Source organism: Apis mellifera, linkage group LG9 (genome assembly GCF_003254395.2).
Source record: "Apis mellifera strain DH4 linkage group LG9, Amel_HAv3.1, whole genome shotgun sequence".
In the NCBI taxonomy this organism is placed as follows: domain Eukaryota; kingdom Metazoa; phylum Arthropoda; class Insecta; order Hymenoptera; family Apidae; genus Apis; species Apis mellifera.
Window position 1 is genome coordinate 7,815,914 of NC_037646.1, and position 24,493 is coordinate 7,840,406.

A 24,493-nucleotide genomic window follows, 5' to 3' on the forward strand; every position below is an offset into this window, starting at 1 on the left:
ATAATTTTAATAATATTTTTTTATTTTTATAAATAAATTTTTATAAAGATTTTTTAATTACTTACCAATCTGTTATAATATGATAAGATTACATAAAATCGCATTATACATGATTGCACTTTGTTGAAAAACGAAAGTGGAAAATGCTGATGCAATTAGCAACTATAGTTGAGTTTGATTTTCAGCATGAATAGAATCAATTTTTATGGGGAAAAAGAATGTTGTATTCAGGTTTCATAAATTTTTCAATTACATATTATAACATTTGTCTTATTTTATAAATACTGAACAAATGACATTTTTATTTCTCTTAATATTTAAAAAATATATATTTTAAAATATGTTAAGTATATATAAGAGAAAATAGTACTTATCTTCCATTATTTATTGTATTACTTTAAATATTACTTTTTTATTTAAATATTTTATGTGTGTTCATTTTTTATTTTTTTTTAATCTTGAACAATATTTTTGAAAGAAAGGTCCACAACTTACTCAAGGTAAACAACATACCTTTATCTATCAATTAATTACCTGATATTTCATCTATAAAACAAGATGAAATAATCAACATTATTGCATCATAATGAATTTATTTATAAAATAATATATTCTCTATTTTAAATAATAGTATGATAGCAAAAATATGTTTTATAATAATATTCTTCTGAAATATCAAAAAAATATCGTCAAATATGTATTACTATATGTAAACTGAAATATATTAATAGCAACAATACAAATATATATATATACATACGTAATTTGCAAAAAATGATATATTTAAAAAATGCTAAATTTATTTTTTAAAATTTTTTTTTGTATATTTTTATATTTTCAATAAAAATATAAATAAATTTTAAATAAATTTAATTTTAAAATTAAAATTATAAAAAAAAATTGATTTTAATAATATATATAATCAATTTGAATTTTGAATGAAAAAAATTCTTACATTTATAGATAAATTAAAATATGATTAAAAATCAAAAAAAAAAAAAAAAAGAAAAAATACATAAAATAATATAATAAAATTTAATCACAAAATTCATTAATTGATAAAATTAAAAGATAAAACAGATTGCAGTTTATAATTCTATATATATATATATATATTTGAATCTATCTTTAGTCATGTTCCAGAATGAAAAAAAATAACATAACTACGTATGTACAACTTCATTCGATATCCTTCGAATATAATGTTACAATTCATGCTAGGCCATATTCCATTTCTATCATTTTGTTGCAAAACTAGATATTTGATTACGTTATACTACCGCATTAAATAACAACTATCGACAATTATTTTCTATATGAATGAAAATCGAAGTAAATTATCATAAGTATAATGCAATTTTGCATTCGATGTAGATATCTAAATGTTATTTTTATAGAAAAAAATTAAATTTACAATGAAAAAAATTGCATAGCTTGAATACTTTGAAATATTGAATAACTTGAATGTTTGAGAATTATTTATTTTTAAAAATATTAAAATTGAATTATTATTTATAATGTCACTTTAAAAATTGATATATTTTTTTTACAAACATATTGCATTATAAGAACCAATATAATAATGTATTGTTGAAATTCCTCAATTTAGTTTAATTCTATTAAAAATTCTATTAAATTACAAATATATATATAATAAAAATTTATTAATAAATAAATATATATATAGAATAAAAGCTTATTAATAAATATATATATATATACATATATACATACATACATATATATATATATTTAATAATAGGCTTTTAAATTTACTTATCAAATATTAAATATATACATATTTGACAAAATTGGCGCGTGAAAGACAGTGCTGCCGTCTGACAGAGAATAATATATTTCTCAGCACCATTTTAGTTCATTGAAACGGTTAGTCATTTCGAAAGCGTTACAATTCAATAAAATGTATTCGAGAATACTTTAAGAATTTTATTTCCTGGTCTAAAAAATCCGTGGTAATACAAAAGTGTTTACGGCAACGGAACGTAAAGTGTACAATTGTTTAAGCAATTCTGATTTTGTTCTTCGGTATGTCAGAAGGCGAGGCTACAGCGTCGCAGAAGAAACAGCAGCCATTTCAACAACAGCCACAACTTGGAGTAGGCTCAATGGCGAATATGGCATGGCAATATCCCTCGCCAAACAATATCCATAATATGTTTTCTCCATATTCAGGGTAATTACTGATTTAATCATAAAAATTATTATTTTATAAGCACATAATAAATAACGCAACATTTTAATTAGAAAAATCTCATAAGCATATTAACAACGCATATAGGCGTAACATTCAATAATTTAATAGTTTTTTACTTTACCATCCACCTTTACCGTTTTTACATTCTTTATTAGATTTAAAAAAATAAAAAACAATTATCAAAAAATAATATTAAAAACGAAAGAAATGAAATATATGTGATATATATTATATATGATATATATAAACATTTTATAATAGCCTAATTTTAGATTAATGCATATAATATATATATAGAAAATTATAAAACTGGATATTTCATAAACAAAATAAATTGCAATATATATGAATCAAAACTAAAATAATATCTTCTACATATAATTTTTTTATAGACAATTGTATGGACCAGGGTATCAAAGTGTACCTCATCAAGGACAAACATTTAGTTATTATCATGCAATGATGCCTGGATATGGACAACCTTTTACTCCACAGCAGATGCAACAGCAGCAGCAGCAACATCAACAACAACAACAGCAACAGCAACAGGACAACAATCAAGGAAAGCAGTTACATCAGCAACCACCAGTACCTGGAACTCCAATGTCTTTAGATGATGATTCTGAACTTCCTCCTTTACCTCCTGGACCTCCACCATCTGTGCAAACATCTCAACAACACAATAATCAAGTACAACCAACAATACAGCCTCATCCAGGTTATATGTATAATGCATTTTCATATGGTACTTGGAATGGAATGCATAATGATATGTCTCGTAAGTTTGCTTTTCATAGAAAATATAAAAAGAAAAAACATTTTCATTTTATATATAAAGTAATATTTCTTTTTATCTATTTTTGTTTTAGAATATAATAATCAAATTCGTTTCAATGTATACAACAAAAAGAATGGTTTAACTTTTCTCTCTCCATCTGGCAATAGTGGAGCTGCAAAGAAAAAACGTAAGCGGAATAAAAATTTAGCAGCTCAGTTCAACAATAGCTTTCAGGCAAACAGTTCAACGACGAATTTTGTACCGGGTCCTAATCTGAAGACCGAGTTACCACCTTTACCTCCTGCACAGCGTGAAGTAGTGGCTCCTCTTCCACCAACTGAAGAATCCTCCACTCCTACTACACCCACTATCACAACTGTTAATAATACAATTCCTAGTGCTGGTACACCAGCTGTAGGTACTCCCTCTATTGTGACAAATCCCAGCCCAGTTGGTGATTGGCCTGACAGCTTGAAGAATTATGTAAATAGGTGTTATGAAAAATGTAAAACAGCAGTGGACAAGGATCAAGTTGAGATTATATTAAAAGGAAAAATTACGCGTGCCGCGAATGATGGCTCACTTTGGGTGAAAGATTGGGACCAAGAACCTTTGCCTAGCATTCATAGTGAACGTATGACTATGACGATAAAACCTCAAAAACCGGCCTTGAAATTAAATAATTTACCAAATCCACTGATAAATGCACAGGGAGGCTTGCGCAAGCCAGGTCTCTCCACTTCTCTCGGGGCTCGGCTTGGCGCTCGTCTCTCTGTGAATTACAAACGGTCAAGGTCGAGGACTAGATCAAGATCAAGATCAAGATCAAAGTCAAGATCGAGGTCGAGGTCGAGATCGAGGTCAAAGTCGAGGTCACGTTCAAATACACGTAGCCCACCATCACGAAAATACAGACGTAGTACATCATCGTCGTCGAACGTTAGTGATCGGGAACACGATTATAAATCATTAAAAACGAAAAAATCTATTAAAAGCAAACCAAGTCACAACAGCAAGAAAACAAAGAAGACTAAACAGATGAAATCACATTTCTATTCAGAATTTGGTTTAGCTACAGGAAACACTGAGGAATTAGGATCCAAGGAGAAATTACAGCAACGTGCTGCAAGATTTAACGATACTATTTCTAGGACAGTCAGCAATGGTGTTAAAGATGATTCTTCTACAGATTTTGATTTTACTGGACTTCACATTGTTGGAATATGCAAGGATATAGAGAAACCATATTTACGTTTAACATCTGTAAGATTTCTTTTAGTCAAATTTTCATCAGTTATCAAATTTATTTGAAATTAATCTCTATAAACTGGATTAAATATTTGTTACTTTTATATAGGCTCCAGCTCCCTCCGCTGTTCGACCGGTAAGTGTACTCCAAAATTCTTTGGCACATGTCAAGAAACGTTGGGTGGCTGATCAGGACTATAGATATGCTTGTGATCAACTTAAATCTATTCGTCAAGATCTTACCGTCCAAGGTATTCGAGATGCATTTACAGTCCATGTATACGAAACACACGCTCGCGTCGCTCTAGAAAAAGGAGACCATGAAGAATTCAACCAATGTCAAACGCAATTAAGGATGTTATATCAAGATGTTGGTGGAGAAAATCGATGTGAATTTATTGCATATAGAATATTATATTATATTTTCACGAAAAATACTCAAGGTTTTTAATAATTTTATACAATTTAACAATACAATATTTTTTATATATAGAAATTAAAACAATTAATATTTTTGTTATAGATTTAACAACCATTTTAGCAGCTTTATCAACAGAAGACAAGAATGATGAGTGCATAAAGCATGCATTAAAAGTACGTTCAGCATGGTGGTTAGGCAACTTTCATGCCTTTTTCAAGTTATACACTTCTGCTCCAAGGATGGCAGCCTTTTTAATGGATTGGTTTGTTGCAAGGGAACGCAAGAATGCACTGAAGAGCATGATAAAGTCGTATGTACTAAACTCTTTAGAAATAATCATTCGTATTTGTTTTTATCAATAAATTTGTTTAATATTTTACAAAAAATTAATCATAATGCAAAAGAATATAATCAATTGAAACATAACATAATTCTATATTAATAGATATATTTAATTGATAAATTGCTAGTTAGTATAGTTTTCAACTTTAAATTAATTTTATTTAATAATTTTTTTGCAATTTTTTAAAATTAATGAAACATATTTTTTATTTTTAGACAATCTTTAAATATATTTCTATAAATAAAATTGATAGAAATATATTTAATTGTTTTTTCTCAAATCTTTATGGATAAATATCTATTGTTAATTTGTAAAGAAATGGAAAACTATTTCAGAGATTAAGCTTTTCGAGAATGGGAAAAGTGAAAAATTGCAAATAATTTTTTTACAAATAATTATAAATTAAAAATTTTTGCAAATAATTATAATTATATATATAGATTTCTGTTACAGGACATCGTAGCCGAAAAATGACTAGTTTTGTAGTTATTATTTATTTTCATTGTACTATATATATATATACATATATATATATATGTTTGTACATTTTTTATATATATATATTCAATGCATGATCTAACGATACATTTCTTCTGCTGTTTAGCTACCGGCAAAATTTGGCGGTTGATTTCATCGTAGCAGAATTGGCCTTTGAATCTTTGGACAAGTTTTATGAATTTGTCAATGAATTGGGGTTGGTTTATGCTGATCCTGAACAACATCTAATCGACTGCAAGACAAGCAGTGGTTCTGTAGGTGCTTGGTAAAAAAGCAACATCACTCTTTTTTCGTGGAAGATGTATAAACAAAAATCATTATTGTGCACATTCATAGGCACAAATTTGTGTGTGTATATGCATATGTTTTCCAATTATGCATATGTAGGCTTAACATATGCATATGCATGTGCATATATTTAATTACACATTGATCACTGATAATTCTTACCATCCCCTAATCATTGTTCTCTTCGTTGATCGACGCTACAATAGTCGAGCAACAATTTGTAAATGAAAGTTTTCCCCGCAATAATTTGTACATATACGTGTCTCAATCTCAGCCCACCGCAAATGAAGAATGCATTTACAGGCTGATGTGAATTGTACAAAAAAATTAGGATGACCGTTTTAAAGTCGTCCGTAACTACCTCAATAGATTTCGGTATGAAACCGAGTTCGTAGTAAATTACAAAAAGAGAAAGAAAACAATAGAAAGTTATCTTCAGAAAACGAATACTTCTTGTTTGGTCAAAACTTCAAATTTCTTTGGTCACAGCTGATCGATTCTCTACAATTTATTCATATATGAATTTTTAGTCTTATCTCTGGTAATTCTTTTTCCAAACAAGATCCACTAAAAGAAGTCGGATTTTTTTAACTATTTATCAAATCTTTTGCTCTATACAAGGATCTACGTTTCGTCATTTCGAAGAACTATCGATTCGTAATTATTTCTACGATAAAAAATATAAAGAATTGAAATCAATGAAAATGAATATATGTAATTACTATGAAGGGTTTTTTGGTAAAAATTAAAATTATTGAGGGTTTGACAAGAAATTGGCATGCTCGACATTTCGTTGATGAAGAAAGAAGAGAAGAAACATGGGAAGACATCAACAAGTTTTGATTTGGTGGTAACAACAACATGAAATATATGTTCTAAGAAAAAGAAAATATTCGATGAATCGTGTTCAAGAATCAGCAATTAGAAACTTTTAACGGGACAAATGCATATTGGTATCTAAATCATTCTCGTGTGTGAAGAGTGATTATTTTTATCTTTCTAAGTGTTTACTACAGGACAATGTTTTTTTTCCTTAACAGTTTGTTGTCGATTCTCGAGTGTCGAGAATTTTATCTTTATGTTTTATCCAAAACACAGGAGTACAGAGGTATATAATGAAAGAAGAAAGATTTCATTGTACGATCACATTTGAATATAGTGTTGTACGTAATAAATTATTTAATTTTTGAATATTATATTACTTTTTAATCTATATTTAAAACCTAATATATTTAGATGAATCTAAATTATGATTTTATTATTAATAAACATAAAATTTATTATGCATATTTAATATTTGGACAATGAATGATAACTAAAATCTATAATTTTTTTCTAAGTCATTAAAAATTATACTTTGATATATAATAGTCAAATCTATTTCCAAATTATATATAGAAGTATAATGGATCTTTCATAAATTATAAATCTTCAATCATTTATAATACAATATATATATATATAATTTTATTAAAAGATTTAATTGATAATTAATTAAAAAATAAATACATACTTTGCTATAACTCTTCTCTGTGTTAATAATTTTCTATACAGAGGAAATGAGTTTATTTCAATTTAATATTTATTTTTTACTATATTTTACTAAAAATAATAATAAATATATATAAATTTTTTTTAATATTTACATGGAACAAAATAAAATTTTTATTATATAATAAAAGTAATAAATGTTCAAAAAAAATTTTAAATAATATATTGTGTTAAAAAATACAAATTTGTTGCAATTAAATTATTAATTATATTGCAGATATGGAAATTAAATAAAGCATATTTTAATTTCATAATTTCATAATGATCAAAACCTGCTTTTTTATTGAATTTACAATGTGATAAGTTTGTATAAGCAATCAACGCAATTACTTAATAAAGAATTTTTTTAAGTTCTTGTGCATAAATTGCCAATAAAATTGTGCGATGTTACAGCTGAATTTTAAGTTTTTAAATTCATCGGCACATAAGTATTTAAATTACATATTTCTTTTTATAATTTTTTTTTCTGATCTCATATATGTGTAAATTAATCATTGCATGTAATATATATAATCATGTAATATACATAATAATTCTACTTCATATGTTTCCAAAACTATATAAAATTCATTTAAAATAAATAGAAATATTACTATAATAGAAAATGAAACCTATGATTTAATAACATAATAACATTTTTTTTATTCGTTCCATTAAAAATCGAAAAAACTTGTCAAGTGGAATTACAGTTATTAAATTGTTTCCAAATACTTTCACAGGTTTCGAGTATTTTAAAGAAATATGTTTATGTAAAAGTAGCTAAGATTTGATCTTTATGACGCCTGTATAGCAAGTTACAAAGTACGTAATAACCTGATATATTACGAAATTTAATTATTTATTTTGCGTTATAAGAATTATATATGTTTTTGCAAAAATATGTTAGTTGCATTAATATAATAAACAATAAAAATTTGTATAACAAAAAAATTCACAAAGAAGAAAGATAATGTTTTTGAATTTTAAAAAAATCATTTAATCTAAATTTAAATTTAACTATTTAATAATAGTATTTTTGTCAAAAAAAAAAATTTTTTTAATAAAATTTAGATTCGTTAGAAATTTGTTTTCAAATTATCATTTATCGTAATATTCATGATATGATAAATATAAATTTAATAAACAATTTAATATTATTTAACATATATAATTCTTAACACGACTATTATTAGTTATTTGATATGATACAATTACTTACATTATTCAAATAAAAAATGTTAATAATGAAACGTACTAAAAAGAAATTAAAAGCTGATAATATCGCTGATACAGTAATTTATACGGATAGGGACACAAAACTATTATACTGGGTGATGTTGCGTTTTAAAATATCTGCACACGGTCCTAAAACTCGTTCAAATCTTGCTCTATCAAGTTTTACACACTTTAAAGGACCCCGCGCAACAACTGTTGCTGCTCTTGGCCTATCCAATAATAATGCAATTTCACCTAAAATCAATAGAAAATTATTATTGGCATAACATTAAATTCGTTTTCAAAATTTATAATTGTTTAATTGCATAATTATTAATAATAATTTGAAAATAGAATATACCAAAATAATCAGATGGTCCTAAACGACCAACTTCCGCTGGTTCTTCACCTTCTGAACGCTGTTGTAAAACAACAGCTGTACCCTCGACAATTATATAAAAATCTTCACCTGGTTCACCTTGTCGAACTATAGTCTCACCATCATCAAATGCCACTGGTTCTAAAGCATCAGCTACTGTGAGTCGTTCCCACTTATCCAAAGATTCTAAAAATAAAAATTTTGTATAAAATATTCATAATAATTTTAATATATTTTCATGAAACGTAAGCATTATTTACCCAAAATTGAAACTCTGGAAAGAAATTCTTCGTACATCTTTCGTTTTCTTATAGTAGAACCCATAAGGATTCTTCGATAAGAATCTCTATCAATACCCCATAATTTCACATCTGTTTTTGCTCGAACAGTTGCAGCACGAGGAGTCCCGTATATTAATGCAAGTTCACCGAAACTTCCACCTTCTCCTATTGTTGTGGCTAATTCACCATTAACAAAGATCTCAACTTCTCCTTGATCGATTACATAAAAATTGTCGCCTTCATCGCCTATTAATATTTGATAAAAAATATTTGATTCAAGCAATTAAAAATACTCGATTAATTATTGTTAATTAATAACAGGAATAATGTATTCAATATATAGTTTTTTAAATACCTTGCCGAATAATTGCTTCTCCAGGCAAAAAAGTAACCGGGAACATAGCATCAAAAATATCAGAACGTTCATTCTCATCAAGATGAGCAAAGAGAACGTTTTTAGCAATCGCTTTACTCAGGGCAGCCATTGTTTTATAATCCTTAGGTACGACTTTTTTGACATAACTAGTCGCATCTTCTTCGGAGACTGGCTCCGCAGAGATGCCTCCTCTGCGTCTGGGAACTTGGGGACCTTGTTGCCCAGCAGGTATGTCCTCGGTATCCTCTGGACTAGTTGCAATCTGTTGCTTAGCATCATGAGCCTGCTCCTGAAATAAAAAAAACGAAAATCAATTGAAATCATTTTTATTATATTCGATATATGTTACACATATTTTGGTTTTTCTCAAAAAAAAGAGTTTATCAAAGAAACCATTTTTTAAATTTAATCTAAAAGAAAAAAAATAAGTATATATTATTCTATTTAAGGGATATTCTTTATTCGATTAGATAATTTTATTTTCATATCTATTTTCTTTTGTTTATATCATATAGATTAAAATATTATCAATTAAAAAATTGAATGCTGTTCACGTATTTTGCTTTACTTGCCTGTTGTACCATGTCGAAAGCTGATGTTTTCCTGTTTTTAATTACTATCTTCGATTTTATATCAAATCAATAAATTTTTTTTTTAAACTTTTGCTTATTATTTATTTATTCCAAAACGATGCAACCCTGAAAGATTCATGTAAGACAAACAAGCCGCTTTTATAAGTCGATTTTGCTTAGACATGCGCAATACACAATATTGTGCCCTTCTTTTAATGAAATAATATATTCTCAATTTCTTAAATATACATTGCAAATATAAATAATATATATTAATTAAGTTACAAAAAATATGTATTATTTTTTCCAGAAAATTTTGCATTTTTTTACAGAAAAATTTCATATGCCAAAATTTCTACTTTTTTAATTCATAATTAATAATTTTTAAATGATAAATAATATAGTTTATTTTATTTTTAGCACTCTTAACTTTTTCCAATGATAAAAAATATCAAATGTTTAAAAATTCTTTTTTAATTTATAAAAATTTAAATGATTAATCTTTCAATAATAAAGAATAATGAAATATATTACATGAAAAAGCTAATCAGATATTTATCAGATATTTTAAAATGAATTTCGTTATATAAGTAAGTAAAAAAATTTCTATTGAATATTTTATAAGTATCATTTTATGTTCTTCGAAAATTGACTATTTATTATAAAATTATATTGGATAAAATATTACACAGCTTATGAACGATGAACATCGATGAAAAGGTGAGCAAATAATGTCATAGGTCACTTGCCGTTTTTATAGATGAATGCCACTTTATAAATGCGCAATATAACATAAAAACATTATAACAATATGATTTTTTTCTGAATCTTGTATATTTTATTAAAATTCAATTACAGTTGAAAACAAGATAAACATATCGATATATAACAAATTTTTATTTCATTCATGATTTTTAATTCTCGGAAATTTTGATAATGTTTAAATATTCGTAGAAAATGAGATCTTGAATTTTTTCTTACATATACAATCTTATATATATATGTTAATTGGCCTTAGTTTTTGATATATTTGCAAACATAATTATTATTATTATAATAAAACTTAGCATTAAGCATTAAATAAAAATCATCATATTTTATATTTATCCAAAATATAAAACAATCAATTGAAACAACAATTATAAATATAAAATATCGACAATCATAATAAATCGCATCTTTATATTGACTAAAGTTGTTCACAAACTATTTACAAACTGTAAAATTATATAGTATAGATTATTCATAAACAGATTCTTATTTAGAGATGAATTTGCTGTAAACAATTTATTTAAATATTCACATTGTTAGTGATCATGTTTTATGACATGTTCGTGAATAACAGTATGAACGCGGTTCATATATACACACTGTCAAGGACTTACAAGTGAAATTCAATATAGTAGTAGCGTCATTTTTTGCAAATATTTTAAAAACAAAGATTGTATATAAGAAAAAGTTGTTTAAAATTTTATTTTCTATAACATATTTAAAAATCATCAAAACCTATAAGTATCTATCAATATATTAATCAAAAATTTATATACTCGTAAATACTAAAATAAATTAAGAATTATTCATTTTTTTTTAAATTATAAATTATATTAAATTATATTTATTTTTTTTAAATTATAGATTATATTTAAAAAAGATCGATCAAATATTAATTTATATCGAATAAATATTAGCAATTACAATTGTTTCAAATTAATTATCAAAAATCTTGTTAAAAATCAATTATAATTTTTTTTCTTTTGCCACTCAATATTATGTTTACAGCATTATATTTTTATGTTAATAAATTCTTAAGTATTTGAAACAACAACTATTTATAACAAGTATATATTTATTTTTTATTTTTTAGATTTTATTAACTGATATTAATTAAACGAACTAAATTTTTTAAAATAAACTATAATAAAATAATATTTTTATATAAATTATATAATAAATATATATTGATATATATAGATGATTTATGCAAAATATATATATTTGAAAATATATATATTTAAAATAGCACTATCTTATGAAAATTACGAATTCATTGACAATAATATCAAATTTGAAATAAAAATTTGAAATAAAAAAAATAAAACAATTGATCAATGATTTTAACACGTGCTGAAATGATATTTATTTGACATGCGTACAATTAAATATCATGTGCGTTATATTATAAAGAAAAAAAATTCACATCTATCATTCGATTATTTTTAATAAATTATAATAAAATTCTATTTTATATTTTATAATTTTTCCTCATAAAAATTGTATAGAAAAAAATATAAAATATTATCGTTGTTGTGCATAAATTACTTAATGACCATTAAAATAATAATATAAAATATAAATTTGAAATTGTTTCTCACTCAGTAAACAATATTCAAAAATTAGAAAATTATATATAATGATATAATATATGCAGAAATGTTAAAACATAAAATGCATATTGAACAATATAAATCTTGTATAAGATTCGATCATACCTCGTTCATTATTTGTTGATAATAACTCAATATTTAACACAAAACAAGGAATGTCTTTTTTATTCAATTATTGCATAAATTTCTTCGTTAACACTTATTTCACATACCCGAATAATTATGAACGAAAGAAACAAATCACAACTACGAATCTTTCCTTTGCGTGTTATATATTTAATGTGTGTCGCTTGAATTTTCTAAGGTCTCGCCAAATTCGATTAATGTGACACGATCTTTCGTAGTATTTACTTGTAAAGTTGGTACTGTGTGCCAGATGATATTTTATGTTATAAAATAACGATATTTTTCGTTAATGCAAAATTGGATCGATAGATAATTTATTTACAGATAAAATGCGAATGAATGACAACGTACTTCCGGTATTGCTTGTTTTAAACGCATTATCACAGCGCGCTTCGTACATTTTCGAGGACGACACGTTAAATACCTATACAACTTTTGTAGTTGTTGGCTAAGGTTGCGCGCTTAGTTATATTTCGAGCATATGCTATATTTAGAGCAGCCCCTGTAGTCACACATACTTTCTTTTGATATATGTGTATAGCTGTACAGTAATAAGAACTGATGTCAAGTTTCTTTTTTTGTTGTTTTCATATTATGTTTATTTCAAATGAGAAATAAAAAATATTAATCGTTTTATGATATGATTTTATCCACGATACAATAAAAAAAAAGAAATAACTAAATATCCATTGTTTGTTCCATGAAAATTTTAAATCTTAAGGATAATGTTACAGAATTCCAAGGAAAAAATATATATTTAAAAATTCTATATTTTTAATATAATTATTTTAAAAATCTTTTTTCATTATATACGAGAATAAATTAATTAAAATATAATATGTTATTAAAATAATTATTGTTTATAAATATTTATATATAAAAACACAAATATTTGATAATAAAAATAATGAAAAATAATACTTTTATAACTAACAATATTTACCGTCATTTTCGCTATTTATCAACATCTATTTAAAAAAATTAATAAAATGAATATTGAATAAATAAATAAATAGTCAAATAGTTAAATTAATATTAAAAAAAATTTATTTCGTGATCACATTTTACGCTTTACTTTAATTCATTCAACAATTTTTAAATGGTTGTTTATTTAGTAAAAAGTTATAATATCAAATATTTATTATTTTATTATAATATTAAATATTACGCACATATATAATATATAAGATTTTTTTCTATAACAGCATTGGTGTATTAAAGCTTGATATCCAAAAAGAAAATAAATAAATAGATTATAAAATGTACAAATTAAAAAAAAATATAAATTATTAGAAAATATAAAACATAATATTATTTTTAAATTAAAATGAAAAAAATTAAATTTTTGTTGCATTTTATTTATATTATATTAAATGCATTGAATACATTTTATTTTTATTATACAATGAATACAATGAATATAATGAATTTTCAATTTAATTATTTTTTTAATTAATTAATCATGTATATAAAAAATGTATTTAATTATAGCTATATAGTATAATTTTTTTAAATATAAAATTTTTAATTATAAAATAAAATTTATTAAATTATATATATATACATATATCAATCTATTTGTATTGATCAAAATAATTTATTTATAAAATTGCAAATAAATTTTTTTCATAATAATTTTATGCAAAATTAGAACTTTGTATTAATAAAATAAAATAAAATAATAAGATTTAGTATAGTACAACATATATGTATGTAGTTTTATTAATTTTAATATTTATTAATCCTTTGACAAATCTACAATGTAATGTATACAATTTATCTAACATTTTGATATTTTTTTGTTATATTTATTTGTAAATAAATTATTGTAAATAAATATTCATCTCTAAAATAAGAGAAAATATATCATAAAAAACTAAACTACTAGATTTATAAGTAACAATTAAATAAGTAAAAAAATAAGAAATCTGAGGTTATTTTAACAGGATATGATTCAATACATACCCGTTCCAGTTTTTGAAAGTATTCTCTCAAGAAAGATATGGGATTTTCAGGACGACCTACACACAGCTGCACTATACAGTCTTTTAAAACTTGTTGAATATTGTGTCTTTGTACGTATTCCTCGCACTCTCTTAAACTTTGCTCTTCTTCGAGATTCGCCGCCATATTGATACACGAGTTGACACGTTATAGCAAATACCTCTTCAACAATTCCGTTCTTGGCTTTAATAGTGTAAATATATTATTTCTTATAGATAACTTCAATTGTTTTATATAAAAAATATCGATACATTTAAATATTTATATTTCTCATTACAATCTATAATTAACAAATATCCTTTCTGAGATATTAATTTAATAAAGAATATTGGTATTACATATGTGTAAATTTAAAAATAAATTTTCTTTTATTTTATTTTTGTTTCAAAAACATATATCTGTAATTATTTAAATAATTTAAATAATATAATAAATTTTTTATTGAAATTTAATAAAAAAAATTTTCTAATTCTAACTTTTATATATAAAATATTATTTTTTATACATAAATATTTATATATATAAATATTAAAAATAATGAAGTTTTTTTTCTTTTTATTATAAAAATATAAATAAAAAATTCACTACATATTATAAAACATAATATAATTAAAATATAATTAATAACATGTACTATATATGGATAGGTGGTTGATAGGAAAATTAAAAAAAATATTATAAATTTACATTTATAACTTCTAACAATAATATATTTTAAAACATATTGTCAATGGGTGGATAAACATTATAATATATAAACTATATTTTAAAATATAAGATAAATATTTTTTGTATGTTTTCTTGTCCTTGATAATTATATCTCTGTAATCCCATATCATTCTGATGTCAATTTAAACAAAGTTTTTCATTATTTAAATAAAGAAAAAGAAGAAATGGGATTTCAGAATTATCAGTTTTAAATTAAAATATTATTTAAAAAATGTATATATATTTTATATACTTAATGTACTTAAAAAAAAATATTTATATATAAATATCAATATATTATAGAATTCACAAAAATTATATTAACATTATAATGAATTTAATTTAAAAATACTTATAGTAATATAAATTATCATCTATATTACTATATTACTATATTTATGTTTATTAAAATTATAGTTGATTGTATTATATTTTAATTAAAAATTTACCAAATTAGATATATTGTATTCTTTATATGTATATACAAATAAATATTTATTATTAAAAAGTTATTTATAAGAAATTTTCGTGAATTCTTCAATAATTTTATTTAAAAAAGTAATTTCTTAAATAATAATTAATGATAAATAAATATGTTTATCATTGTTCAATTTTTAGTTCAATTACTTATTTTACATATTTAATCTAATTGTGCAGTTTTTTTAATAATAATCTAAATTTAACTATAGAATACATGCGATGTATATATATAATAAAAAATGGCAATGTTACAAAACATTGCAACATATGCATCTAATAATTGCAATTGCTTTAGGAATGTATGATTTACATGCATATTGGAATTACTGTTATGTTTCTTTAGATATTTTTATTAAATTGCAAATCTAACAAGTGATTGACTATGAATAATACTTCCCTGTATCCGATTTTTTTTTATAATTTTGATCATTCTAACAACATTAAAATTTATAAAATTCACCGCAATGTTTCTGTAATTAAATTCAGTAATTAGTTGCATTTAATATCTAAATTATATTATTATTCAATATTATATGCATATGCTTATTTTATAAATAAATAAGATTAAAAAACATATTTTATAAAAAATATTATAAAATACTAAAATGTAATAGAATAATTCTTTCCAAAGTGCCTTTTAGCTATAATAAATCATTATAATATTAAAAAATATAATATTAAAAATTCTGACTATGATAACAATTTAGTAGTTTAATTAGATTTTGAGAATAAAACAAACAAAATTAATTACATTTTATATAAAAACAATTTCTTTTATGATTGTTATTGTAATATATATATATATATATATTTATAGGCACTTTTTATAATTTTAATTGAATATTTTTAAAATGTGCAAATTGGAAATGAAATTTTTAATAATTTTTTTATTAAAATTCTATTAAATTTTTATGTAAATGCTAAAAATGTCTTTTTTAAATAGTAATCATCAACCAAGAAAATTAAATAATTAATTAAAGAATAAATTATATATATGTAATTATAAGCATATACAGATTTATTATTTTTTTGAAGTGATTATGATAAAATTGTCATTATATTTTAACAATAAAAATTGTGTATCATGATTAATATAAAGTGCAGTTTGTAATTTAAACATTTGTTTTGTTTCTTGATTTATTATACATTTATTGCTCTAAATAGATTTGTAAATTGATAGATTAATTGCACAGAATGTGATATTTGTTTTAAGTAACTTTTAATATAATTAGTAATTTTACTTTTAAATGAGAATGAAATCATACAATGTAATAAGTTATCATGCATAATAGATTCATTCATATAATAAAAAAAATATCTAATAAACAACATTTTAAATCTATTTAGATTCATATTGAATATAAAAATGAAAATTTATTAAAAAATGCTAGTATTCAGAGAAAAATAATTAATAATTTAACTACTTATTAAGTTTATTAATGCTAAGTTTCAATAAATTAATTTTTTTTCTTGTAATTTCTCTCTCATTTATATATATATTTGTAAATAAAGTTGTTTAATAGATGGCCACCATAATCTACTATTAATACTACTTATTGCTATTAGATAGTTACATCATAATTTATTTTCTCTTAAGTAATACTGATTTATAATTAATATCAAGTTAATATAATTTTGAATCTGTGTTTAACATAATTTTCTAATATAATGCATATTTGTTAATATTAAATGCATAAAATTTGCTGTTCTAAAGAACTATGCTTAACTAATGAATTTGTTTAACTTATTAATTACATCTTGTTCATGGTTTTTAAGGCACCAGATATACATGAAAAAAAATTTAATACATAATGTGCAACTTATTGCTTAAAAAAAATTGCCTTATCATTGGAACTTAAAAATCATGAACGAGTACAAGTTTTTTTTAAATTTCTGACTTAAGATTTTTCTTTTCATAATAAATGCAAATATGATTGTTATATAAAAGAAATTTTAAAATAAAGTAACAATATTTGTATTTTATAATGGATTTAAAATATATCAACAAAATATAAATTTATTAAAAAAATGTCTAATATATTGAATATAAAAAATAAATAGCAATACTTAATTAATAGTAAGGTACACAATAAATAAAATAATTTTTAATAATAAAATCACTAAATATGAAATTTCATTATTATTTTATATATAGAATAAAATTATAGAAATTATAATATATAGAAACATAAAAATAAAATATTTATACAATTTTTGTTCAAAAACAATAAAGAGCTTTTTTAAAAATTGACTAGTATTTTATGTTGTTAATCTAACTTATTAATTAGAATATTTCTGTTTATGCAAATATGCGAATTGAACAGTGATCCATTTTCTGATTTATTTGGCAATAATACTTACTTCAATTTTATGGAGTTGTTGATGTTAAAAATGTTGGATCAACTGCAGCAACCTTTGCAGTTAAAAATGCATGCATACAGAATAATAAATTCTGCAATTGAGAACATTCCAATTCCTACAAATGAAATATAGAGAAAATAAAATTTATATATATTAAGTCTGCTTATAATAAATAAATACCTTTGTCTCAATAGCAATACTATCCGATTCTTGAAAATGTAATTTTAATCTACTTTTTCCATCATCACTAGATCCTCTTAATTGTGAAAATTTATAACGCCATACAGTCTCTCCAATGTCATCATAAGAAAGTGTAAAACCTTGAGTCCATTCTAGAGTTAAACCTGCACTTTTTCCATTAAAAGTAACTGGAAATGTTTTACTCTATAAAAAATAAAAATATGTATAATAAATTTTAAAAATAATTTTCAATGAAACACATAAGAATCGATTACTAACTTTCAAATGTGTAACAGCCGAACATACTGCAGTATGCCATGCTGCTTCTACTCTTAATAGTTCTTGTCTAGTTTCGACACTTAAATATCGCGGTGGTTTACCTGGACTTTGTGCTAAAAAACAATGTTGTCTTTCATCGACATTTTCAGATTCTCGCATTACGCGAAACATTGTTTGATATACTTTAAAAGTTAATGCACATCGTGACCAATCTCCTATATTACACTAGAAATAAATTGTTAACATTTATGCACAATATGAATTGTTAAAATTTATTAGATATATGTTAATTATAATATTATTAACACTTACAGGAGGGGTTTCAAATAATAACAAATCTGGTCCTTTTAATGCTAAAAACCTTGGTCTATAACTTTGCCATGGTTGATTACTATTACTTACTGCTTCATTAACCCATCCCATATATTCTATACGTTCACCAACTCCAAAATTGCGGTTATATAATTTCATCTGAAAAATAAATAACTTATAAACAATTATATAGTTATTATTAATGATAATTAAAATAAAATTCAGAAAAGAATATTTTTCACCTGTAAATGCGTTAAACCTGTAATGTTATCAGTTATATATTTTAACCATTGACTTAAAATGGCACTATCATCACAATGAATTACACCAGTACGTGCACCATTTAATCCTCTTACTTCAAACGCATTTCTTCTTAGTTTATCTGTTCCAAAGATATATCTTGTCACATAAGCCATCATTAATGGAACTAAAATTACATAATATTTTTAGAAAAATTTCATCTTTATCTTAAAAAATTAATTTTTTCAAAAAAAAAAAAAAAATCAATGATTGAAACCTGTTATAATATCTATCCATTTTTTATATTGCATTGAAGTGGCAGATGCATTTGAACTTTGTCTACTATGACCACACCTAGAACTATCACTTTGTCTATTAGATGATAACCATTCATCTTCTGATCCTCCATTTGCAACATTATCTAATTTTTCTTCTTTTTCTAAAAATTATATTACTATTTTAAACCAAAATTATAAAAAAATGCTTAAAATTTATTAAATAATATTTACCATTTTTTTGTAGAAATGGCTTTGCTGCACGATAATGTTTTACTGTTAAAACTACTATATCACCAGCATTTCTTAAAATGTTGACAGCATCGTCATGATTACATGCAGTTATATATTCTCCATTTACTAAAATAAAAATATTATTTATGAAATTAAAATTATATATCTTACAAATAATTTTATAACTAAAATTATTTATTAAAATTTTTTAAGATTGAATTTCTTTAAATGAAATAATTTCCATTATTTAAAAATAAAATTTTATAATAGTATAAATGAATAGCCAACATAAAAACATTATTTCAAAGAGAAAAATCAACATTGACAGGTCTGACACAAATAGGCATTCAAAACTATCTATTATATAAAACAGTATATGTTCAACAGATATAATTTTCATTGATATATTTTATAAAAATAAAATCTATATCTATATTATATATTATATTGTATATATAAATCTATATTATTTATATACAAAAATTTATTTTTTTAATATAAAAAAAAATATTAAAAATTTTATGAAACTTTTTAATAATTAATGTTTAATGTATTACATTAATTTTATTAAATTTAATAATATATATTAAATTTACCTTTAATAATTGCATCTCCTACAAATAGTTGGCCACATTGATCAGCTGCTTGGCCTTTATAAATTCTAGATATAAGTACAGGAAGTTTATGTTCTGCTCCTCCCTTTATACTTAATCCTAAACCTCCAACTTTTTGTCTTGTAATTTGTACCATTCTTTCTTTAGCATCTAATGGTGGTTTATTATGATTCGCTGCCTGCTGAAAATCAGTAGTGTTTTTTATGTATGCTGTATAAACAAAATCTTATGATATAAAATAATGATATTATAAACTTTACCTCTAAATCTTCTCTTTGAAGTTTTAAAACTTCCATAGATAAATGTAAACGCATTGGTACCGGTTTACTTTTTCCATCACTAACACTCACCATCCCTGTTCTTACCTTTTCAAATGTATAATAAAAATTAAATCTTGCATATTTTAATTAAATTAAATATCTTTAAATTAAAAATAAAATTTTATTAAATTATATTATAATTGTTATATGTATTGTTTCAATAATTTGTATATTTATTATGTTTTAAAAATATATTTACTATATATATAATTCATTTTACAATTTCATATTATTATTTATATCATTTCTAAACTAATATCTTTTTTTTTATATATTTTATTATTTACATAGTTTTTAGTATAACAGTTTTTGAAATAAATTGCAATTGAAATATAAATGTAAAAATACTATTATATTATATAAATATATTATATAAATATTATTATATAAATAATAATATTACTATTATTACTAATATTATTTTTAAAATGCACTTGTAATATAAATAATTTCTAAAATTAAAAAATATAATTTTATGTTTATTTCATCATTTTAACTCAGAGAAAATCAACAATAAATTTGATTATAAAACAAATATTATCTTTTATATTCATTTAAAAAAAAATAATAGGTAAAATATATTTAGAAAAATATTTAGAAAAATGAAAAATATTAATTTCTTACCTTCAACTTCTGATCAATCTTCTCCTCGATCGGAGTACTCATTTTTGTTGCGTTGATTCTCATTATTTAATATAATTATGCAACTAATAAATGCAAATCCCCGTATTGCTGAACGCAAATTGCCGGGGTTGATAAAGCTTCGTAAATTGGTAGTATAACAAGGAACATATTAATTTCACACAAATTGCTCAACACAATTACGACAAGTATTCGAACAATGAAAAAATGAGATCATATTCTTATTGCTTATTGAAAAAAATGCATCAATATATTCAATGAATATATATAATCGAGACTATTTTAATATAAGACACATTCATTATAAGTTTTTATTTTTTAAATTATACATTATGATGTTTTAAAATACTCGAATGAAGCAAAAACCTCGTAAACCGGGACGCAGAAAAATTGGAGTAGGCTAAAAGTAGCTAAAAGCCCGCGGCTGAGACGCATCGATTTATACAATACAGCGCGCATTAATGGTATTTCATTTGCTTCAAATTGCGGGAAACACAAAAATTGAAAATTGCAGTCTTAATATCAATTATTCGAATATTATTTATATTTTATGCATTATTTGATAAAATTATAATATACGATATATTCAAATTAATGCATGAAAAATAGAAAATGATATACAAATAAAATAGATACTATATTTTTTGTAAATTTAAATTACTGAAGCTAATATTTTATTGTTTATTGTATTATAATATACAATAAATTACAATATTTAATTCTACTTTTAGAAACACAAAAAAAATGTGCATTACATATATAGAAAAAGTTATTAAGACAAAGTATTTTATCATATTAAGTAATGCACATTTATTACATGAAACAATATTAAACAAAATACATAATACGAATTTTTATTAAGTATGTGATTTGATTGTTATTTAATTTTCTTTTTTTAAATGTCTAATAATTAAAGGAAAGAAATATTTTTTCTTTAACAGTGAATAAAAAAAATAAATCTATACAATTTCGTACTTTCTTTATATAAATCATTTTATAACTAAGTTTATTAATTATAATTTACATTGATTTGTTTTTTAAATAAAAAAATAATTTTTCATAATATTTTTATCATTACTTTCATTTATTATGTTTTGCAGTTTGCTATTTCATTGCAAGAAAAATGTGCGATTAATAGTTTGAATAAATTAAAAAATATATGTATACATATTGTACAATAGAAATATTTTTTATTAAATAAATTTAAATAACAGTTTTTGAAATAAATTATTACGAAAACATGATTGTTTTTAGAAAATCATAAGATGCATTTATAACTCCCCAACTTATAAATGATCTTATACAATTTAAATGTACACCTTTGTAAAATGACATTACATTTCTATTTCTTGCAATGTATATTTCTCGAGTAACAGTCATAAACTTTTCAAAGTTGCCTCCTATTTTTGATTGCATATGTATTTTTATTACATTCATAGGATAAAATACAGTACTTGTGAAACCACCTATTAGAGCACCATTAATAAAACTTGTAGATAATGATTCTTGTTCACCTATCAATTTTTTTGATTGTTCTTTCAAAATAAAGAACATAAGATTAGAACAACTATTTCTATATATAATTGGGACTAATCCACGATAACATTCTGATATACCATGGTTTTTTAATAAATATTTAAATGCATGAGAAGTATTTTTAAATTTATCATGATACCGCCAATCTTGTAACAATGTTTGTACTCTTTCGAGGGGCATAAGTATAGCCTCAACAGTACCAGCAAAATGCGCTGCTAATATTCTAGTTAATACATCATTATTTGTTAATGTACACAAACGTTCCTTGCAACCTTCATACATACTAAACATTACACTAACCGAAAGAGTTTTTTGACAAAGAGGTGGTAAAATTCCACGATATATTAATCTTATTCCTTCTCTGGATATTTGTTGAAACGCAGTATTGACTGGAACATCTTCTAAAATCTGTCATAATGATAAAAATTTATTTATTTAATATATATTTATTCAAAATATTAAAATATTGTTAAATAATTTTTCTTATATACCTGTCTAAATATAATTTTATTAATAGGAAAAGTAATAGATACATTAATTACTGCAGCTCCCCAACCACAAACAAATTCTTTAAAATCATTATTATTAAGTGTTAATAATGATCTTAATGAGACATTTTGTGAAGCAATGTTACTCATATTAATATTTTATGTAATAATTCTTTTTGACTATAATTTAGAATATAGAATTAATCATATTTATATCTTTCAAATCATTTTCCTTAGAAGGTTTGAACTAAATACATCGTTTATCTGTAATTAATAAATAACTATATAAATTCAATAATTAAAATATTTAAAATATTTCATTGTTATTCATATTATATAGTTTTTAAATATTCTGATTATCATAAATCACAAACATATGATTTTATAAATATATAACTCACATTTTGTGCGATTCATAATTCAACCCATATCTTACTTTATATATATCATAAATTTGACGTAAATATACTTTTTAATTCACCAAATTTCTATCATGCATTTCCTTCTCAGTACTACGAACAGTACTAATTATTCATGTGTTGGTTATGTTATTAGGATTTTAAAGTTCTTTAAAATGAAATAAAATAACCAATTAAAACTATACATAATGTGTATATGTGAACCAATCAAAATTTTGAAATAAAAATATCAAACTTCAAAATCATTTAGTAATAATGGTTGTATTTAAAAGAAATATAACTGTAAAAATGTTGAATATTTTTTTAGATATACGTTTATAAAAGTATATATACTTTTTATATATTTTTTATATAAGTATATAATTTTCTAAGAAAATATAAGATGTTAAAATAATACATAAATAATTTTTTTTTAATATCAAAATATTAATCACATAAAATATCTTTCTAAATACATCTATAATAATTCGTAAATATTCAATTAAAATATAAAAATATAATTATAAAATAAATGTGTGTATATATATATATATATATATATATATATATAATATATAAAATAATTTAGATTAGCTATTATTGTATAGTTAGTTATATACATTTCTATATTATAGGTAAATACATAAAAAACAGTGTCTTTTTAAGATAGTTCTTTTTTTGTAATATTGTAATATTGAAAAATTAAAAATTCTTGTTTTAATTTCTTAAAAATATAAAATATATTATTTTTTACTTATTTAAATTTTA

At 22.7% G+C, this 24,493-nt stretch overlaps 4 protein-coding genes across 12 annotated transcripts; 1 reads left to right on the forward strand and 3 right to left on the reverse strand.

The window, feature by feature from the left end:
* Positions 1–1,852: 1,852 nt before the first annotated feature.
* On the forward strand, positions 1,853–6,987 carry LOC725596 (leukocyte receptor cluster member 8 homolog). 5 transcript variants are annotated; one of them, XM_006561721.3, is made up of 7 exons: positions 1,853–1,973; positions 2,056–2,194; positions 2,608–2,993; positions 3,085–4,256; positions 4,351–4,684; positions 4,765–4,972; positions 5,610–6,987. In XM_006561721.3, exons 2-7 carry the CDS (start codon positions 2,127–2,129, stop codon positions 5,770–5,772), a joined length of 2,331 nt encoding a protein of 776 aa, XP_006561784.1. In that variant the 5' UTR covers positions 1,853–1,973; positions 2,056–2,126; the 3' UTR covers positions 5,773–6,987. The 5 variants fall into 5 exon arrangements, with proteins under 5 accessions (XP_006561784.1, XP_006561785.1, XP_006561787.1 ...); XM_006561722.3 differs by having other exon boundaries at positions 1,863–1,970; XM_006561724.3 differs by having other exon boundaries at positions 1,952–1,970; positions 2,059–2,194.
* Positions 6,988–8,606: 1,619 nt separating this feature from the next.
* Positions 8,607–14,816, reverse strand: LOC412714 (cAMP-dependent protein kinase type I regulatory subunit). 3 transcript variants are annotated; one of them, XM_006561729.3, is made up of 6 exons: positions 12,634–13,105; positions 10,145–10,270; positions 9,552–9,861; positions 9,176–9,442; positions 8,898–9,101; positions 8,607–8,791 (listed from the first exon to the last, which is right to left on the reverse strand). In XM_006561729.3, the coding sequence occupies exons 2-6, from the start codon at positions 10,154–10,156 to the stop codon at positions 8,619–8,621; spliced, it is 966 nt and encodes a 321-aa protein (XP_006561792.1). In that variant the 5' UTR covers positions 10,157–10,270; positions 12,634–13,105; the 3' UTR covers positions 8,607–8,618. The 3 variants fall into 3 exon arrangements, with proteins under 3 accessions (XP_006561792.1, XP_396167.1, XP_006561794.1); XM_396167.7 differs by lacking the exons at positions 10,145–10,270; positions 12,634–13,105 and adding an exon at positions 14,620–14,816; XM_006561731.3 differs by lacking the exon at positions 10,145–10,270.
* Positions 14,711–22,168, reverse strand: LOC552345 (gamma-1-syntrophin). 3 transcript variants are annotated; one of them, XM_016914082.2, is made up of 11 exons: positions 21,286–22,168; positions 20,602–20,706; positions 20,324–20,522; positions 19,728–19,853; positions 19,496–19,657; positions 19,221–19,405; positions 18,979–19,137; positions 18,667–18,891; positions 18,388–18,591; positions 18,208–18,322; positions 14,711–14,841 (listed from the first exon to the last, which is right to left on the reverse strand). In XM_016914082.2, the coding sequence occupies exons 1-10, from the start codon at positions 21,346–21,348 to the stop codon at positions 18,215–18,217; spliced, it is 1,536 nt and encodes a 511-aa protein (XP_016769571.1). In that variant the 5' UTR covers positions 21,349–22,168; the 3' UTR covers positions 14,711–14,841; positions 18,208–18,214. The 3 variants fall into 3 exon arrangements, with proteins under 3 accessions (XP_016769571.1, XP_006561790.1, XP_006561789.1); XM_006561727.3 differs by lacking the exon at positions 14,711–14,841 and having other exon boundaries at positions 18,098–18,322; positions 20,324–20,519; XM_006561726.3 differs by lacking the exon at positions 14,711–14,841 and having other exon boundaries at positions 18,098–18,322.
* Positions 22,169–22,276: 108 nt separating this feature from the next.
* Positions 22,277–24,054, reverse strand: LOC102656893 (solute carrier family 25 member 51). The gene is made up of 3 exons (XM_006561725.2): positions 23,729–24,054; positions 23,331–23,591; positions 22,277–23,247 (listed from the first exon to the last, which is right to left on the reverse strand). Exons 2-3 carry the CDS (start codon positions 23,475–23,477, stop codon positions 22,534–22,536), a joined length of 861 nt encoding a protein of 286 aa, XP_006561788.1. The 5' UTR covers positions 23,478–23,591; positions 23,729–24,054; the 3' UTR covers positions 22,277–22,533.
* Between the last annotated feature and the right edge of the window lie 439 nt (positions 24,055–24,493).

Excerpts from the sequence above, each read along its gene's own strand:
- LOC725596 (XM_001121422.5), top strand. The coding sequence starts at position 2,049 with ATGTCAGAAGGCGAGGCTACAGCGTCGCAGAAGAAACAGCAGCCATTT. Across the intron at positions 4,257-4,350 it reads CATATTTACGTTTAACATCT|GCTCCAGCTCCCTCCGCTGT; the intron begins GTAAGATTTCTT and ends ACTTTTATATAG. Across the intron at positions 4,973-5,609 it reads CTGAAGAGCATGATAAAGTC|CTACCGGCAAAATTTGGCGG; the intron begins GTATGTACTAAA and ends TCTGCTGTTTAG.
- LOC412714 (XM_396167.7), bottom strand. The coding sequence starts at position 14,784 with ATGGCGGCGAATCTCGAAGAAGAGCAAAGTTTAAGAGAGTGCGAGGAA. Across the intron at positions 9,443-9,551 it reads AGAAGCAATTATTCGGCAAG|GCGATGAAGGCGACAATTTT; the intron begins GTATTTAAAAAA and ends AAATATTAATAG. Across the intron at positions 9,102-9,175 it reads TTCCAGAGTTTCAATTTTGG|AATCTTTGGATAAGTGGGAA; the intron begins GTAAATAATGCT and ends TTTTATTTTTAG.
- LOC552345 (XM_016914082.2), bottom strand. The coding sequence starts at position 21,348 with ATGAGAATCAACGCAACAAAAATGAGTACTCCGATCGAGGAGAAGATT. Across the intron at positions 19,658-19,727 it reads GCCATTTCTACAAAAAAATG|AAAAAGAAGAAAAATTAGAT; the intron begins GTAAATATTATT and ends TATAATTTTTAG. Across the intron at positions 19,138-19,220 it reads CAGGTTTAACGCATTTACAG|ATGAAATTATATAACCGCAA; the intron begins GTGAAAAATATT and ends TTTATTTTTCAG.
- LOC102656893 (XM_006561725.2), bottom strand. The coding sequence starts at position 23,477 with ATGAGTAACATTGCTTCACAAAATGTCTCATTAAGATCATTATTAACA. Across the intron at positions 23,248-23,330 it reads ATAAAATTATATTTAGACAG|ATTTTAGAAGATGTTCCAGT; the intron begins GTATATAAGAAA and ends TCATTATGACAG.